This window comes from Lepidochelys kempii, chromosome 8 (genome assembly GCF_965140265.1).
Source record: "Lepidochelys kempii isolate rLepKem1 chromosome 8, rLepKem1.hap2, whole genome shotgun sequence".
NCBI classification, from domain to species: domain Eukaryota; kingdom Metazoa; phylum Chordata; order Testudines; family Cheloniidae; genus Lepidochelys; species Lepidochelys kempii.
In genome coordinates this window covers 85,032,515-85,050,699 of record NC_133263.1, presented here as the reverse complement: position 1 = coordinate 85,050,699, position 18,185 = coordinate 85,032,515, and the positions used below count along the sequence as shown (strand labels likewise).

Genomic DNA, 18,185 nt, shown 5'->3' with positions numbered 1-18,185 from the left:
AGCAAAGATTTTTTTTTTTTAAAAAAACAGGTGTCCTCAGCAGTTCAATGAGAGGTATCAGAAAGTCAAACAACTCAATATTAATAACGCCTGACTTTCTGAAATGAGGGCAACTGTTCCTTCATGACAAGCTAAAGTAAGACAGCTAAATAATTCCATGCCCTGGAGACTTAATGAGTCAGTGGGTTACTTTTCCCCAATTGCACACCCTCAGATAACTGTGGTGCATTAATTTAAGCACCTGTTAACTACAGATCAAGATGCTGAAAAGAAATATGAATTATAGGTTTATAAAACATATGCTATTTTAGTGAGCTGTGAGGACAAACCAACAAACCATTTCAACGAGTACTCCCCCAAAGCAGGAGAGATTTAGACATTTTAGAAGATTCAGTTTCATTAGTTTTTCTATATTACTTTAGAGTAAGTTAAGCCTCAGTAGGAAAGAGTGGCGATTCAAAGAAATCGAAGAACAGGAAACAAAAGTGTAATGGGACCACTATCCTTTAAGGCTTTCAGAGAAAACTGTGCATGGTTTTGAAGGGTGTCGGGGAGGGGGGAGAGTTAAGTCAAGATGGGCTGAACCAGACAAATTCAGATTTGTCTAAACAGATAACACATAAACAGATTTTTTTTTTTTTTTTTTTTTTTACAGTGGAATTGCTACAAATTCCTTTCTATTGGAGACCTTTCAATACTTACCAATGTACAGACTAGCAGACTGCAATTATGAGAACTCTTCCTTAACCTTGGTTGAAATGTTCTGATATAGGTCAAATAGTATCTGATGTTCATTGGGAAATCATCTCATTAAGGGACGCTCCTGTAATATCAAACAGTACTTTAAAGTCTAAGCTGTGAACGTCCACGTAGCACAAACACATTCTGTTTTATATTACTTGGATTATATCTTGAACACCCTTAATTATATTAGCAGTGTAATCTACTCTGCATTTAGCGGAGATTAATAAGAAGGCCAGAAAGTTGCATGGAGCACTGTGAAAGGGTGCAGAGGCACTTCTTTGTCCCTGGCAAATGAATTAATCAGGCTTACAAACAGGACAAGATGGGAGAGGCTACTTAGAAGGCAGAACAATGAATTGGGGGCCACAATTCTGAGTTCCATGACCTGGAAAACACGGTTACAATCTGATGTTTTAAATGGTTGTGTATTGCCCAAACCATGAAATTTGCCCAGACAGACACAGGTTATCAAATGATTAACCCAGAGGGTTTTTGCTGAATCACTTCACAGGCCTATAAACAGTTAAAAGGATGGTGAGAACAAAGGAAGTGATGTGAACTAGCTTGTTATTTGCTTGTGTCTTCAATAAAATGGGTAAAACATGCTGTTAGACGAACAATGTTTTAATTATCACAGACCCTTTCCTTGATTCAAAGTTACAAATATAAATGGTAGCTTTTGGATATGAAATTTGTTTCACAGTAGGATGCCTGAAGAGCCTACACAGATACACTGGCAGGGAATCCATTTAAAAAAGGAAGAGCACTGAACCAAAGAACAGGTATAAATGATGTCAGCTAACTGTACTTACTGTAGGCTCCTCAAAACTAAGAAAGGCCTTTGGTGAGCCATGATACCATCTCAGCGACAGCTTTCAACTGGCAATGTTCCAGTGTAATACACTGTAACAAATGTTTTTCCTGTCACTTGAATGATAATTGTATTATACACATAAAACAAATGTTGCTACTTTCACCCCTATGGAATTCAAAATAGATTACACACCAAATGTTAGAAAATAGTGCAGATTTTTAGCATAAGACTCTCTTCTGGCATATCAAGAACTAGATTATACGGTTTGAATCCATGTCAAGATCTGTTGGTATTTAGAACCAATGACCAAAATATTTCATATTTGCATGTAATGTGAGAGTACGGACAAAATGGTACTACCAACTTCATTAGTGGACTAGCCCCAGGATAGGAGTATATTGATCCAAAACACGTGCTCGTATCATGATTAAAGTATCGTAGGCATGTCCTTGAGGAATGGGGAGGACCATTCTTTGCTCTGTTCACTAGTTTAATAAAATATGGAATGTGGTAACAGAAAACAACAAAAATGTAAGCAAGCAAAAACAAATCCACACTTGTATAACAGTTTGTTTACTGTTTATTGATATTGCCAACCGAGAACACTGACTAGCAGTTAACCATATGTTAATCAAAATAGCCATATCTGATTATTAGTACTTGTCCTGGACCACAACATACAGAGATTGAATTTACTCATGGAATGACCATCAAATAGGACTACAAAATGTAGGCAAGCTAGACCTGGATTCTGCTCCAACATCCCCTGGTTTCTATAGCATTCTGGTGTGGCAAATGCAAATTTCTGCTGCAGATTAACAAATTGAGATTTTTATTGTATTAGATATGAAGAATAATACAATCAGTACAGAGTTCCTCATTTCACAGTACATTCATTTGTTTTACAGAGTGGTCACATTTTCAATATGCTGCATATTTTGGTATCCATGAAAGGGACTGATGATTAGGGAAAGACAGCTTGAATTCTTGGCACCCAAGAGGGAGGCAGCTCCTCTTTCCCTCCCATTATGAGACAGCTGACTTTAAATTCAAAAGAAAGAGGGAGGGGATTGAACTCCTCATTGCCTTCCCTTTCAACAGCAAGAAATCAGCACATTATCTGGCTATTTCTGCTAAAATGAGATCAGTAGTAAAATAATGAATGATGACACTGGGCTTCACAGTCTCCAGCCCATTGGGATAATTTGGTCAATTACACCTCTCAGGATATTGTTTAGTCAGATTCAGGCATACAACGCTGCCCCTGTTTACATTCAATTCACATCTGGGAGGCTCTTAGCAATCATAAGGGCCAGAAAGTTAATGATTGTAAAATCGAAGTTTGGATTCTAAAGCACACTTCTGTGGCAGATGCTGAATAGCAACATATTTTGTGGCTACAGAACACATGGAGCCCTACTTACACATATATGTCGCTCCACTTTAAAAGGCAGACTGAAAGTCACATTCTGCACTAGCTAAAGCTTCCCTGTAGTATTCAAGGGAAGCAATAAGTACAGTATTGTACAATACTCCAACCTGGATAGGACAGAACAGATATCAGTGACAAGACCAACGCAGAAAGGAAAAAGATGCAATTTCCAGGTCAGCCAAATTGGGGGTGGGGGAGGAGGGGAAGAGTACTTAAAGCTTAAATCTGACACTCTGCTTTTCATTACATAAAAAAGCATGTTCATTTAAGGCATCCTCCCTGTCTAAATTAGACTTGCTATTACCATAAAATATCTGTGATCAACCCTATGTTTTGTAAAACATGCTAAATGAACGATACAGGCAAGGGTGTAATTAGAACAGCCAGGATATAAATGGAAAGAAACTTTATTACGTGACTTATCACATAAGGAGTACCATCTTTCCCAAAGCACCACTGCTGTTAATGAGGTCTTCATGAGCCTTCACCACTTTTTCCAATGGATATTCAGGGCCAACTACAGGTTTAAGCCAGCCAGCTTCTATACCAGCAAGCAGCGCTGTTTCACATTCATACATCAACTTCTGTATAGTGAAGATAGTATTTACTGTAAGTCATGTGCATTTTTAAAGTACATTAGATGTATATACAAAGTTTTAATCCAAATTTCACAATTAAATGCATTTTACATTTCTTAATACTTTTAAGTGTCCATTTAGAAAAATAAAATGTATATAATCTAATAAAATTGTACCCTTACACTCCAAATCAAACCCAACTATGTTATTTTGCTAAACATTTAATTTGCTTAAACTAAAAGTTTATAAGTTAATAGAATAGCTCATCCAAGTAAATTCTTTGAACTAAAAATGCCTTACCTTAGTGGCAGAAAACAGACTAACTCCTATTATGCTGGATTCTTTCATCATAGTGTCTCTGGGGTTTATTTCAATTGGACCTCTACTCCCCACGATCTGATACAAAAAAGTTTTAAAATAAAAAAAACAGACACTTAATCCAAACATTTTTCAACAAATTATAAACTTAATTTGAAGGCAATGACAGAAAATACTTACCATCACCCTTCCTCCAGGTGATAGTAGTTGTAAGTCAGTGGCAAGATTAACATTAGCTAGCATTTCTATTATCACATCAACTCCCTGCACACCACTGAATTCCTACACAGAATATAAAAAGAGATAACCAATTGAAAAAGTTCACATTTGGATGTCTGTGTATATTTCACAGGCTGTAGGTAACCTGGGGTTTCAACATGTTAAGTTTGACATATCTAATGCAATTCTGAAAATCTATCTTCATCATATTGTGACTTGGTGGGATCTGAGTTTCTAAATGCTCCCTCCCTTCATGAGATAGTAAAGCAAATAGGAAACACAGCTAATACAAGTACTATAGTGCAATCTCTTTATCATGAAAGTTGAACTTACAAATGTAGAATCATGTACAAAAAAAGCTGCATTCAAAAATAAAACAATGTAAAATTTTAGAACCTGCAAGTCCATTCAGTCCTACTTCAGCCAATCGCTCAGACAAACAAGTTTGGTTACAATTTGCAGGAGATAATGCTACCCACTTCTTGTTTACAATGTCACCTGAAAGTGAGAACAGGCGTTCACATGGCACTGTTGTAGCCGTGTCAGATATGCTAAACATTTGTATGCCGTATGCCCTTTCATTCTTTGGCCACCATTCCAGAGGAAAAAGAATGAGGAGTACTTGTGGCACCTTAGAGACTAACAAGTTTATTTGAGCATAAGCTTTCGTGGGTTAAAACCCACTTCATCGGATGCATACAGTGGAAAATACAGTAGGAAGATAGATATATATACACACAGAGAGAACATGAAAAAATGGGTGTTGCCATACACACTATAATGAGAGTGATCAATTAAGGTGAGCTATTATCAGCAGAAGAAAAAAACCTTTTGTAGTGATAATCAGGATGGCCCATTTCCAACAGTTCCAGAGGACATGCTTCCATGCTGATGATTCTCGTTAAAAAAAATAATGCGTTAATTACATTTGTGACTGAACTCCTTGGGGGAGAATTGTATGTCTCCTGTTCTGTTTTACCTGCATTCTGCCACATATTTCATGTTATAGCAGTCTTGGATGATGATCCGGCACGTTTGTTTTAAGAACACTTTCACAGCAGATTTAACAAAGTGCAAAGAAGGTACCAATGTGAGATTTCTACAAATAGCTTCACCACTTGACCCAAAGGTTAAAGAATCTGAAGTGCTGTCCAAAATGTGAGGGGGACGAGGTGTGGAGCATGCTTTCAGAAGACTTAAAAGAGCAGCACTCAGATATGGAAACTACAGAACCCAAACCACCAAAAAAGAAAAATCAACCTTCTGCCGGTGGCATCTGACTCAGATGATGAAAACGAACACGCGTTGGTCCGCTCTGCTTTGAATCGTTATTGAGCAGAACCTATCATCAGCATGAACGCATGTCCTCTGGAATGGTGGTTAAAGCAGGAAGGGACATATGAATCTTTAGCGCATCTGGCACATACATATCTTGTGGCGCCGGCTACAACAGTGCCATGTGAACGCCTGTTCTCACTTTCAAGTGACATTGTAAACAAGAAGCAGACAGCAATATCTCCTGCAACTGGTAACCAAACTTGTTTGTCTGAGCGATTGGCTGAAGTAGGACTGAATGGACTTGCAGGTTCCAAAATTTTACATTGGTTTTATTTTTGAACGCAGCTTTTTTTTTGGTACATAATTCTACATTTGTAAGTTCAATTTTCACGATAAAGAGATTGCACTGCAGTACTTAGGTGAATTGAAAACTACAATTATTTTTTCCCCACAGTGTAAATATTTGTAATCAAAAATAAATATAAAGTGAGCACTGTACACTTTGTATTCTGTGTTGTCATTGAAATCAATATATTTGAAAAATGTAGAAAACATCCAAAAATATTTAATACATTTCAATCGGTATTCTATTGTTTAACAGTGCGATTAATCACGCTTAATTTTTTTGAGTTAATCACGTGAGCTAACTGTGATTAATTGACAGCCCTAGTTATGATTAAAGCTAAGATTTAGTCATGGGTATTTTTGGTAAGTCATAGACAGGGCACAGGCAATAAATAAAAATTCACGGCCTGTGACCCGTCCATGACTTTTACCAAAAATACCCATGACTAAACTTCTACTTCTGGGGCCCCACTGCTCTGGGGGGGCCTCTGCTGCGGGGGAAGAGGGCAGCCTGCTCCAGTGCTGGAGGTTGACTGCCGCCCCAGGACCGCTACTTGGGCAGTCCCTGGAGCCAACCACACTGGCCACTGCTTAGGCAGTCCCCGAAGCCAGCTGGTCCCAGGCTTCCCCTGGGTCTCTCCAGCAGCAACAGGTGTGACTGGCCATGGGGTGCCCGAGCAGCTGGCCCCAGGGCCAGCTGCTCAGGTGGCCTTGAAGTCAGCTGCACCAATCGCTGCAGAAGTCATAGAAAGTCACAGAATTCATGACTTCCGTGACCTCCGAAAGAATCACAGCCTTAGTTATGATTTAGTACTCTTGGTATCCATATCTTTAAAATGAACAATTCTCCTTTGACCAGAAATTAAGAGGTTGTGTACACTTTGCTCCAGTGGCAGACTCCGACAGAACCCTAATCTTGGTTCAAAAGAAAAATATAAAGAGCTGTTTACCGAATGTTTCATTTCATAAAAACTACAAAAAGAAAATATCTATCTAGTTCATCTGGATGCCAGCACAGGACTGCCATCTATAGTATGTTTTCTAGTCAATTAAAAGGAAGATAATTAATAGAATCCAAAATGGATTTTGAATATTTTACTGGAAGAAGAAAGAGGCTGGAAGAGTTATGAAACCTTCAATCTGGTAGTAAATTACCTTAATGTTATCAATGTAATCAGCTTCTCTGTGATTAAACATTTTGTGGGCTCCATTTCTCAAAACTATGTTCATTCCTTCTTCAGTTCCAGCTGTGCCTAAAACCTTTAAACCATAAGCTCTGGCAATCTGGCATGCTGCTATTCCAACCTGGAAAAATGAGTTACATTTTCCTTTACCATTTATTTTCCCACTCTTAATATAAATATCACCTATCAGAAACTCAGTACTTTACATGTCAAATTATCTTAAAATACGTTTTTATGCATAACATAAATCACGAGCATTATTGAAACATTATTCTGATTTTTTCAAAACCGCTATCCGATATTTGATTTACATTCACACACACAACATTGTGTACTAGTAAAGATGCTGCACACACAACACAGCTGATACAAAACCAAGTCAAAAGTTAAGCCATGTAACAGTACATATTATCTTTTCTTCCCACAGACAGAAACCACTAACATGATAACCATATACCACAGATAACATATCACAACTTTGACTCTTCACCGCAGAAGAGGTCCATTTAGGATCTCATTCCCAGGCTCCCAACACTACCAAAAACAGACGAGACTCCCTAGTCTCACTGCCCCTTCTGCTGGGTCCTGAGAAACCACACTCCAGTTTCAGAAAGCCAAAGGAAGGCCTGCAAAGCGTAGTTGCCAGATATTGTGGGGACCCCAGAGAAAACTCCCAAGCAGGGAAGCCTCAGAGGGTAGCAAATTTTGGAGGGGGAAGTAAGCCTCCATTCTTAGGCAGCAAGTAAAACCACTGGAAATCTGGTCAGACACTGATCCTGCCAAACAAACATCTGCATTCCCTACCACCACATCCTCTCATCCCAGCTTTATATCTCAGTTGGTGGTGAGAGGTGTTTTATTAGTGCCAAGCAGACGTAAAGTCTTGTTAGTGCCTAAGGACAAGTAGGCTTCACAGTCTCAGCTGGCTCAAACTCACTGCTTACATGGTATGGGGAATGCAAAAGAAGAACGAAGAACATGTATGCACAAAACTCTACCTCTCTTTTGGGGTTACTCCCAAACTGGTGCCTCCTGAGAAGACAGGTTCTACAATCTATCCTGACCAGCCTGCAGACAGACACTTCCTCGGCTAATTTAAGTGATGTTATTCTCTTCTATTGGTAACAAACTCTCTCATTCCATTTCTGTTACTAACAGAACTCCATCTGCTGCGATTTATGGTTCTGCTAATGAGACTTGCATCGAGGACTGTTATGTAAAGTAAACAAACTACCTTTCCCATAATAAATCCTCATGACCATCACTCTTGCCAGGCACTTATCAACTGACCTATTTGAAAAACCGAAGTCACCTTTGACATTTACATTTCAAACTAACATATGGCATGACTAGATTATCTCAACATCCAGAAGTTGTTCAATGAACAACCTGAAAAGAATGTAACATTTAAGGATAATCGTAGAAGTGTATGTCAATGAAAGACGTACCACAAACATCCACGCTTATCACTAGTACGTACCCCTTTGCCTACTCTCTTCTCACTGCACTTGCAAGTGTTTTTGTAACAGTCTGCAAATCCATAGAGAATAATCTTATTTGTGGTCCATGCCATTGTAAAGCAAAAACATGTGTGTTCCCAGAAGCATATAAAAGAAGTGGGAACAGAAAATCAAAACTCAGTTTATGAAAATAAAGAAAAAACATATTGTTGAATGTCCTTCTAGTCTAATATATTACAAAAGACTGAGTTTTCTCTCATGTGAGACTTTCATACTCAGCCTTTTGCAGCTAACCGAGTAACTCAACAAAACTTGGCCAGCTCACAATAGTTTTTTCCAGCCACTGGAAAGGGGAGATGCAGCCACTTAAAGTTTAACTATTCCCTCTTACTCTACCTCAGCCTTCTTGTTTATTCAGCAGAGCCAAAGGTTAGCCTTTTGTAAATACAGAAGCTAGTTGGGAAAACTTAAAGTCCATTCAGGTATCTCCAACATCTCCCATTTTCTAGCTACGTTACAGTTAATGGGTGAGAAACAGCACAGAAAGTCCCTTTCCAGCCAGTGAGCATTTCTTGCACAACTAAGAACAGTTTGCCTAATTTTTAAAAATGCAACTTTTCCTTTAGCTTTTCTCTTAGGCAGACTAGCTGTATGGCTCCTGAACCAGCTTCTGACCGTTCTCCACTTTGTGATTACACCATGGGATGCCCTACATATGATTTAATTAAGTTCACAGGACATCAGCATTTCGGGCCACATGTGGTTATTTGTGCAGTTTCAGGCTGTTATATTCTGGATGATAGGATTTAACTTTACGTGTAAAGAGCCTTCATGATAATTATTTGCCTATTTGTCACAAAAATAGATATACAAAATACTTGCTAATTTAAGGCTTTTCAAAATACTTACTCCTCCACTTGCCCCATGGACTAGCACAGTTTCCCCTGCTTTGGCATGCCCTCTGGAAGACAAAATGACAGACATTGAACTATTTAATACATTATAACTTTAGCAGATCCTGTCCATTGTCCAGCCATAATATGTAGTTGGATTATAGGAATTAAATCTAAATCTTTTTAGATCACATTCAATGCGCCTAATTTTCCTCTCTCTAGTTTTACACTGAGTTAGTCCTGATTCATTCTGGGATTAGAGAGGAGAATCGGGTCTTATCTCTTTTAATAATTCCTGGTTGCTAAAAGCTCTCATTCCTGAATGTAAATACAGGTATAAGCCATAACAATGGGAGTACCACTTTCATGGTTGGTACAGGTGTGTATTAACACCAGCCTACTATTCAAAACAACATTTTCTTCAACTTTAGTCTTCCAGGTTTTAAAATAATCTACCCATACTTTTTCAACGGATAAACTAGATGGTCCAATGCTCTGTTCTACGTATTGATCTAGATTGGATTCCCAGTCCTGATCTCTCATCCCCTAGCTGACAAGGCACTCTTGCCTATCACTAGAGTACAGATTTATTAATCAATACCATGGCTATTGGCAGGGTTAAATACTTAGAGCTAGTAGGAGTTCTGCCAACATCTCCTGAAGACAGAGGTGATGGAAAGATAGGACTTGTTTCAGTCATAATTTCTGCTTCTTGATTAAACCAAGGGGTTGCAGTTGTATAACCTATCTAGTCCTTCTTAAGAAGGTGAGGTGAAGAGGGGTAGGAGGAGGAAAACAATTGACTCATTTATTTCGGGGTATACACTTTTTTATTATATAGAGTGCCGCTCCCAGTTCTGGGTACCCCAGATGCACTTTTAAAAAGAAAAAGACAGTCAATTGCCTTCACATCACAACCCCTGACAATACTGTAGGCAACACATTTAATTTAACCCTCCAACAGAATCCCCACCAAAGTCCTCCTCCCATCACTACCCTACCTAAAAAGTCTCTCATCTCTTTATGAGAGAGAGAGATAAAATAGGCCTTGTAGTGTGCCCTGAAAAGTTAAGCCATGTAACTGGCTATTATGGATGGAGTGTCTGCTCTATTGTTTGTATTTTAAGTCTTCAAAAGCAGAAGATACAAACAGAGCTTGGCATCTTACTTTTGGAAGAGTGCATGGTAAGCAGTGAAATATGGGATTCCAATGGCAGCACCTTGCTTGAAGTTTAATTTATCTGATAAGGGGAAGACTGTGTCCGCTGCAGCAACGGTATAATCTGCATAGCCACCAGAGATGGTACCATTAGTAAAAACCCTGTCACCTTTCTGGCAGGAAAAAATAAAAATGGTTTAGACACAAGTTCCAAGTACTTTAGTCAGTTTTTTATGTAACACTTCTGTAAAAGTGTGTGTGTGTGCGCGTGATTACCTTCCCAAAAGGCAGGTAGAGGGATTTTATAAAAATCAAGGAAATGAAATCTATGTAACACAATTTTGTATATCCAGATTTCAAAAGGTGTGTGTATAGACTACATCCTAGGTTCTATACTGTCACACACAAGGCTACTGCATGATTAAGATGATCCTTAATGAACCTGAATTCATCCAGCTGGACTCCACAAGGAAAACGTCAGAAACATTTTACAAGCTTATGAAAAGAACTTTGGCAGTTTTTGAAGCCTGAGATTTATACATTCTTAACAAGAATAGTTATTGGTAATAGTTATTGTTGGAGTCCTTCAACAGGATAAAAATCACAACCTCCACACAATCACCAAGTAAATGGGCTGTGAGAAACAGGGAACAATATACATCCCAAACACACAGGGTGTGTTTAACACTTATTTCCAGCCCTGGCAGCTACGGAGTATCAACTACTTTGGTACTGGTTGTGAGCTGAATATAGCACATCCCAGTTCTTAGAACATGGTAATTTCATGTTCTGTACAGTTTTTCCTCAGTTCTGTACATTCTGACCCGTTGTGGGTGTCTGACTTTCAAACTCACTGTATGATTATCTTAGTACCTGCATAGCACATAAATCCCTGCACTTTGATTTGCTGACACCTATTATTAGCCAGAGTGCCAAGATCTGCATAATTGCTATGTGGCTATTTCTTACATACCATCAATATACAAATCTCTCTATTCTGATTGGCTCCTCTATTCAGCCCTTTCAAGCTGTTTGTCTGCAACTATTGCTCTCATCTTCTTTCCCTCCAGTTTAAGCAGAAAATGCCAAAATTTACATGAAAAACTAAAAGCAAAGAAAATGGAGCTGTCAATCTGCTGAAACAGAAAGTGTTTTGTTTATTTTTGAAGTTAACACCTCTGCCTTATTTTCCATCTCCAGGCCAGCAAGGCTCTTGTCTCCTCAATAACTGTCATATCTGACTTCAGAATGGGAGAATCCCAGCTCTCTACTCAAATACAGTTTTTAAACAATACATATTCTGCTGTTAGTCTTTGGCCAAGAATCTTACTGACCTGTAAGGAAATAAAAGAGAAGGCCAATTAAAAAAAACCCCACATACATTTATCTTTTAAGAGCCCACCTTTTCCCCCTCCCCAAGAAGATATTGTTTAACCAAAGGACAGCGGGTGAAATATAACCACTATGAGACAGAAGTTCAGTATTTAAACATTGTTATCAATAGATACATCTTGTATTTCCCCCCCCCCTTCATTTTAAGTCTGAATATTAAAATTATCAGCAAAATAACTTCAGGGTCCTTCCTGTCAGTCCAGGACGATGACGACAATAATTACAGCAATCTTGACTTTTATAATGCGCCTACAATGCTTTAAAAGTGTTTCTGGACCAGTAAACAGAACCCCAATCCTGCAAGCAGAACCATGTAGTCAGGCTCCTGCACCAGTGCTAAACTCTACAGATCTCTATGGGGCTCTGTATGGTTGTAAAGGACAGCCCTCCAGGGCAGCTTGTAGGATTAGGGCCACTAATTTGACCTGGTTGCATGCTTTTAACGGCCAATTAGAGGTCCCCAAAACCCAGAGGAAATTCTGACAGGCCACAAATTATAGAGGTAGCAGTAAGTAGTGCAACAATAATGTAGGGAAAGAATAAGCCATCAATTAAAAAAGAAACAGAATATAATACCTTGAATACAGTTACATGCTCCCCAACAGCTTCAATTACTCCAGCAACATCTGTGCCAGGAGTGTAAGGTAAAGGTGGTTTTCTAGCATGAGCACCAGAACGAATATATGTCTCCACTGGGTTTACGCCACATGCCTGGACTTTGATTAAGACCTGAAGAGAAAATGTTATTTGTTACATATCATTACAATCACCATAATTTTGCATTAACAGCTTCATATTATTAAAGCAATTGACTTGACTATTAAAGAGCCCTTAATATGGATGTGAAACAATTTTGGAAAGTCTTTTGTATTTGATATGTAGACTGCATTAGAATAACAAAACAAATTAGTTAAATCTGATGCCTGTGGCTTTATTTATGTATATGCTGTTCAATCTACTCCCTATTCAGAATGAAGATGGTTCTGTTTTGGACACTCACTCAGTTCATATTCAAGTCATTACCATTCAGTGCAATTATCTTAGTTTACAGCTATCATTTCCACCTGATTTTCTTTCGGATTCGGTAATAAGACATCTGACAGGAGCTTAAGCACTTCAGGTCCACCAAATTCAGAAACTTTGACAGCTCTCATCACGTTTCTTCCAGTTGCCATAGTGATCTGAATGTCAGAAGATAAGAAAATATTGCATTAACTTCACAATCCAGTTTTCACCTCAGAGGGAGGAGAACACACACCCTACTTTTAGACAACCGTTTAAATCAGGGGCTCACTACTGATTTCTTTTCAAAGAAAAGATGGTCTTTCATCTTACAAATCTTGCAAATGAAGAGCGTTACCACCATCTCCTGTGGGAATCTGTGGGCTTTAAAGTGAATCAAACATGTAAATAACTACTTTAAAAATATGAGTGCAGTAGTTCCTATATTAGATATCATGCCATCACATCTTGAGGGAAATACATTATACTTTGGGACCCATGGTTGCATTTTACAAAATGAATTTCCAATTTCACTTATTAAAAAAAAACAACAGGTCATATAGTGAGTATTCAGCCAGGGTCTAAAAAGTAGATTTCCAGCTTCTCTTTCTGCTTGTTATTTAAGACAACAAAAAGATCCTTGCTCATAAGCCCTCAAAAATAAAAGATACAATGGGGAATTAAAATATATTCAAGGAAACCAGAAAAATTGAATACATATGTATCCTGAGGAGTACAGTTAATGTATCTAAAAGCTAGCTTGACTATGCATGTCTGTGAAGTATTTTAAGATCATCAAGGAAAGCATACACTGACAAGAATGTGGGAAAAACAAGGCAAAGGTACATTAGTCAGACAGATAATTCTTCCTTTGGACCATGACAAAGGTCCAAGTGTTAGAGGGGTACTCAATCTTACACTTTCCCAAGCCCTCCTCCTCAACATATACATTACATCAATTTTCCAAAGGGTAATTTACGCCACCATATATTTGGTTTACTATACAAATGGATAAAATACAGCAACGCCTAAACGCCCTGTTTCTACACTAATCAGAAAGGACAAGTTAAGCCACAAAACAGAATAACCAAGGCCCCAGTTTTGTAACTGGAGCTACAATGGCAAACTCTTGCAGCTGCATGGAGGCCCACGATCCATCTACTGGAATTTGAATGTAGAATCAGGGCCCAAGCTAGAAGTGCTAGCTCTGTACTGAGCACAGCCCAGTAGACAGGCATGGTTTAGCGCTAGCTACAAATGGGAATTTCTGTTCTGTGGGAAATTCCAAAATAAAAAAAATGGTTCAAATTGTCAACATTTTTTCTTTTAGCTTATATCAAATACACATAAATATTATGAAATGTTTATATTAATGTTTTAAAATAACAAAGACTATATAAAACATTTCAGCATTATAGAAGTGAAACATTGACATTTTCCACATCAAAAGTTATCAAAAATTGACATATTCCCGCTAAACGTTTTGAGTTAGACAATACTGTACTACTGACTGAAAACAACTCTGCTGAAAAAATTCAGCCAGCTCTAGTTATTATATACATGGTACTACTTAAGCAATCCTATTATAGTATTTGTATGTAAGAAATAGCACATATTTGGTAAATAAAAGGTTATTTTACTGGAGCTGTCTCAGCTTCATTACTGTTTTGACGTCTCATCACACAGCATAGAAAATATGAAATTAAAATTTCTCTCTGAAGCAGTGATCTTTTCCAAACATTGTCTCATCATATTGGTTTACATTAAAATTTCCAGTATAATAAAGATGTAACTGCTTTAATATAAAGAAAAGGAGTACTTGTGGCACCTTAGAGACTAACCAATTTATTTGAGCATGAGCTTTCGTGAGCTACAGCTCACTTCATCGGATGCATACCGTGGAAACTGCAGCAGACCATGCATCCGATGAAGTGAGCTGTAGCTCACGAAAGCTCATGCTCAAATAAATTGGTTAGTCTCTAAGGTGCCACAAGTACTCCTTTTCTTTTTGCGAATACGGACTAACACGGCTGTTACTCTGAAACCTGCTTTAATATATACACTGCACCACGATATTCTCAAAGAAAATTTTGAAGTTATGAGCATGGGAACAGAAAAAAAATTGGATAAAAAAAATCTTTAAAAAAAGTGACCACAGAAATATTGGGCCTGCTTCTCCATATGCTGATCATCTCAAAACCGTAAGGCTCACGGATGCCTTCAGCTATGAAGCATTCACTACCTTGCAGAGTGAACTGCTGTCATGGTACACTGCTACTTCTTCCTCCATACTGCCTCTAAAATCTAAACTTTCCTCTGTCCACATAGCAAAAACCCTCGCCACGGTTCTACAACACACACACAAACTCTGGTGATAAACAGAAGCTAAATGTAGTAGTTCAAGATAGATACACTACAACCTGTGATATGAACAACTTCCATTCTCGAGGTGTTTGTAACTCTGAACAAAATGTTATGCTTGTTCTTTCAAAACAATTTTACAACTGAACACTGACTTAATACAGCATTAAAACTTTACAGTACATAAGAAAAATGCTGCTTTTAACTACTGTATCTTAATTTAAATGAAATAAGCACAGAAACAGTTTCCTTACCTTGTCAAACTTTTTTTTTTTTTAAACTTTCCCTTTTTTTAGAATTTTACGTTTAACAGAGTTCTATACTGTACAAGTATTTGTTTGTTTTGTCTCTGCTGCCTGCCTGGGTACTTCCAGTTCCACATGAGGTATGTATATAATTCACCTGTCAGCTCAACTGGTGTTCATAACTCTGAGGTTCTACTATATTTTCTTGAATCACAAGCGCCTCTTTTTGCCTTTTAATCCTCTAAACTTAAAAGTATGAACATTGAGCCTCTCCCCCAGCCTGGAAGTGCCCCGCATGCTTTGTTATTTGCAAATTATTTTATTTTAGCATAGTCCAGGACATTGGAGACCCTGTTTTGCTTCCATAGGCACTGCAAAATGTATTTATCAGTTTGGGAGTTTGAGAACCTCTAATTCTCATTAGTTCTCTCTCGTCTCAGGGTTTATCTATACATGCAGTAGTTATTCTGGAATAAGAGTGTCTTTTTCCAAATTATCTTATTTGGAACTGGATTAAGAAACACTAATACATAATGTCCTGTGGCACCTTATAGACTAACAGACGTATTGGAGCATAAGCTTCCGTTGGTGAATACTACATGCATCCGATGAAGTGGGTATTCACCCACAAAAGCCTATGCTCCAATACGTCTGTTAATCTATAAGGTGCCACAGGACTCTTTGCTGCTTTTACAGATCCAGACTAACACAGCTACCCCTCTGATACCAATGCATAATGTTATTCAGGAATAGCTATTGGTCTTTACATTCACAGCCTACGTTAATCTGGAATAATTTTCATGTGTAGACAAACCCAAATTTAAGAATTTTCTATAGTGCCTATTTACACTTTTCCCAGATAAATTAAATCTGCAGTAAGTTCCCTAGCAGACTTCACAGAGTTCTTAAAGTATTACCTGTGTGCTCACTAAATGTCTCTTCCGCACACTGTGAGAACACTACAAATTTTATATTTTCTGTGTAGAAATTTTGCACATATACTCTTAATCATAACTGCAATTTCACTTGCAGCCTAGGGCCTAGAAGTTCTAATTGAATAACAGGGGTCCACATAAGGGAGATGGAAACATAGGGCTCCAAGACTGTACCTAGATTTTATTTATACCCTGTTGGAAGTGTATTTGTTATACTTTCAAACCAAAGTTCATTCCCAGGTGCAAGGTTCAGAATTACTCCTGTCTAATTTTCAGACCTACATTGAAAACTAGGATTGATTTAAGAAACACCACACTCAAACAACTAAATGGTGTTCCTGTAGATTATTAAATATTATTCCAAACTGGCTTATTGTTTCAGATCCAAACATCCCAGTTCAAAAAGCCTGGATGTTTCATATTCCATAAAATATGTGAAGGTTTTTTATATTTGCTAAAGTACTGTGTCTCCCAATTAAGAGAAGAGAGACTGTCTCCAGTTACACCTGATAACATATAAGCTGTTGTCTCTAAAACCACCCAAAGAGTTTTCAGAAGGATTGGATCCTCGTATTAAGATATTAAGTCCTTCTAGAAAACTGGTTCTCAAATTGTACAGTTGGCCTTCCTGAGGCAGGTCCAGCAAAATAGATTTTAAATGATAGTCATTTTAAACATTATAAAATTAAGGCATTACAGTGAATTTAGAGGTTTCAGAGTAGCAGCTGTGTGAGTCTGTATCCCCAAAAAGAAAAGGAGCACCTGTGGCATCTTAGAGACTAACAAATTTATTTGAGCCTAAGCTTTTGTGAGTTACAGCAAGTGAGCTGTAGCTCACAAAAGCTTAGGCTCAAATAAATTTGTTAGTCTCTAAGATGCCACAGGTGCTCCTTTTCTTTTAGTGGATTTAGAAGCCACTCAGTCAGGCAGCAAAGTAAGTGCTCACATTAGAAGGTTCTGACCTTAACACCTGTGTGCCTCCGTTGCTCCATCTCTACAATGGTATCAATTCCTATCTCATAGTGGAGCAGTGGGTTAGTTTCAAAGCCTTTTTCATAGTTTCCTTGTGGTGCCTAAACCCACATTCCGGTGCCTAGTTTTAAGTACTCAAATTTTATCTACGCGACTTGCCCACGGAGCCGATGCTAGAGCCCAAAGCGCTAGATCCGATGACTTGGTCTACCCAACCCACCGGCCCACGTTACACAGCTGTTTCCCCCCAGGCTTTCCTGCCATTGCCCCGACGCTTCAGACACCAGCCCGAACACGGGAATAGCCGTCCCGGGGATCCCGGCCCCGCGCTCCGCGGCCCCCGGCCGCCAGCGGCGTGCGGCCAGGACGCGCCCAGAGAGGGAAGAGCGAGGGGAGCCCCCGTGCCTGAGCCGCGGCCCCCCCAGTGAGGCGCTGCCTGGGATCTGCCCGAGCACGGGGCGCTGGAGCCAGCTACCGAGGGGGGCTCGGCCCGGAGACGGGGATGAGGCCCCGGGGGGGGGCGCAGGAGCAGGGGTCCCCCTGGGGCTTCCCAGAGGCGGCGGGGTCTCCGCGCCCTCCCGCTGGGAACCGGCCCTGCCCTCAGGCCCCCTCAGTTCTCGGCCCTCTAGCCGCCCCGCTTCCCAGCCCCCACCTCCCGCGGCCGCCTCACCTCTCGCGGGCGGGCGAGCGGGCCGACCTCCTCAGCTAGCAGCAGCAGCAGCCCAGCTCAGGGCAACGGCCCCGCCCAGCCCCGCGGGCCAGGCTGTTAGACCCGCCCCGCCTCTTCCGGCATCGACTCTCGGACGCGGCACATTGAGCCCCTCCCCCGGCCCGGAAGCGCCCCGCGCGCTGTG

The 18,185-nt window shown here is 39.5% G+C and overlaps 1 protein-coding gene across 3 annotated transcripts; it reads right to left on the bottom strand.

Annotated features, from left to right (window-relative positions):
* Positions 1-2,115: 2,115 nt before the first annotated feature.
* Positions 2,116-18,120, bottom strand: CRYZ (crystallin zeta). 3 transcript variants are annotated; one of them, XM_073357339.1, is made up of 9 exons: positions 18,002-18,120; positions 12,881-12,997; positions 12,393-12,545; positions 10,434-10,597; positions 9,282-9,333; positions 6,884-7,033; positions 4,067-4,168; positions 3,869-3,964; positions 2,116-3,574 (listed from the first exon to the last, which is right to left on the bottom strand). In XM_073357339.1, the coding sequence occupies exons 2-9, from the start codon at positions 12,989-12,991 to the stop codon at positions 3,413-3,415; spliced, it is 990 nt and encodes a 329-aa protein (XP_073213440.1). In that variant the 5' UTR covers positions 12,992-12,997; positions 18,002-18,120; the 3' UTR covers positions 2,116-3,412. The 3 variants fall into 3 exon arrangements, with proteins under 3 accessions (XP_073213440.1, XP_073213439.1, XP_073213441.1); XM_073357338.1 differs by lacking the exon at positions 18,002-18,120 and adding an exon at positions 17,322-17,937; XM_073357340.1 differs by lacking the exons at positions 4,067-4,168; positions 18,002-18,120 and adding an exon at positions 17,322-17,946.
* Between the last annotated feature and the right edge of the window lie 65 nt (positions 18,121-18,185).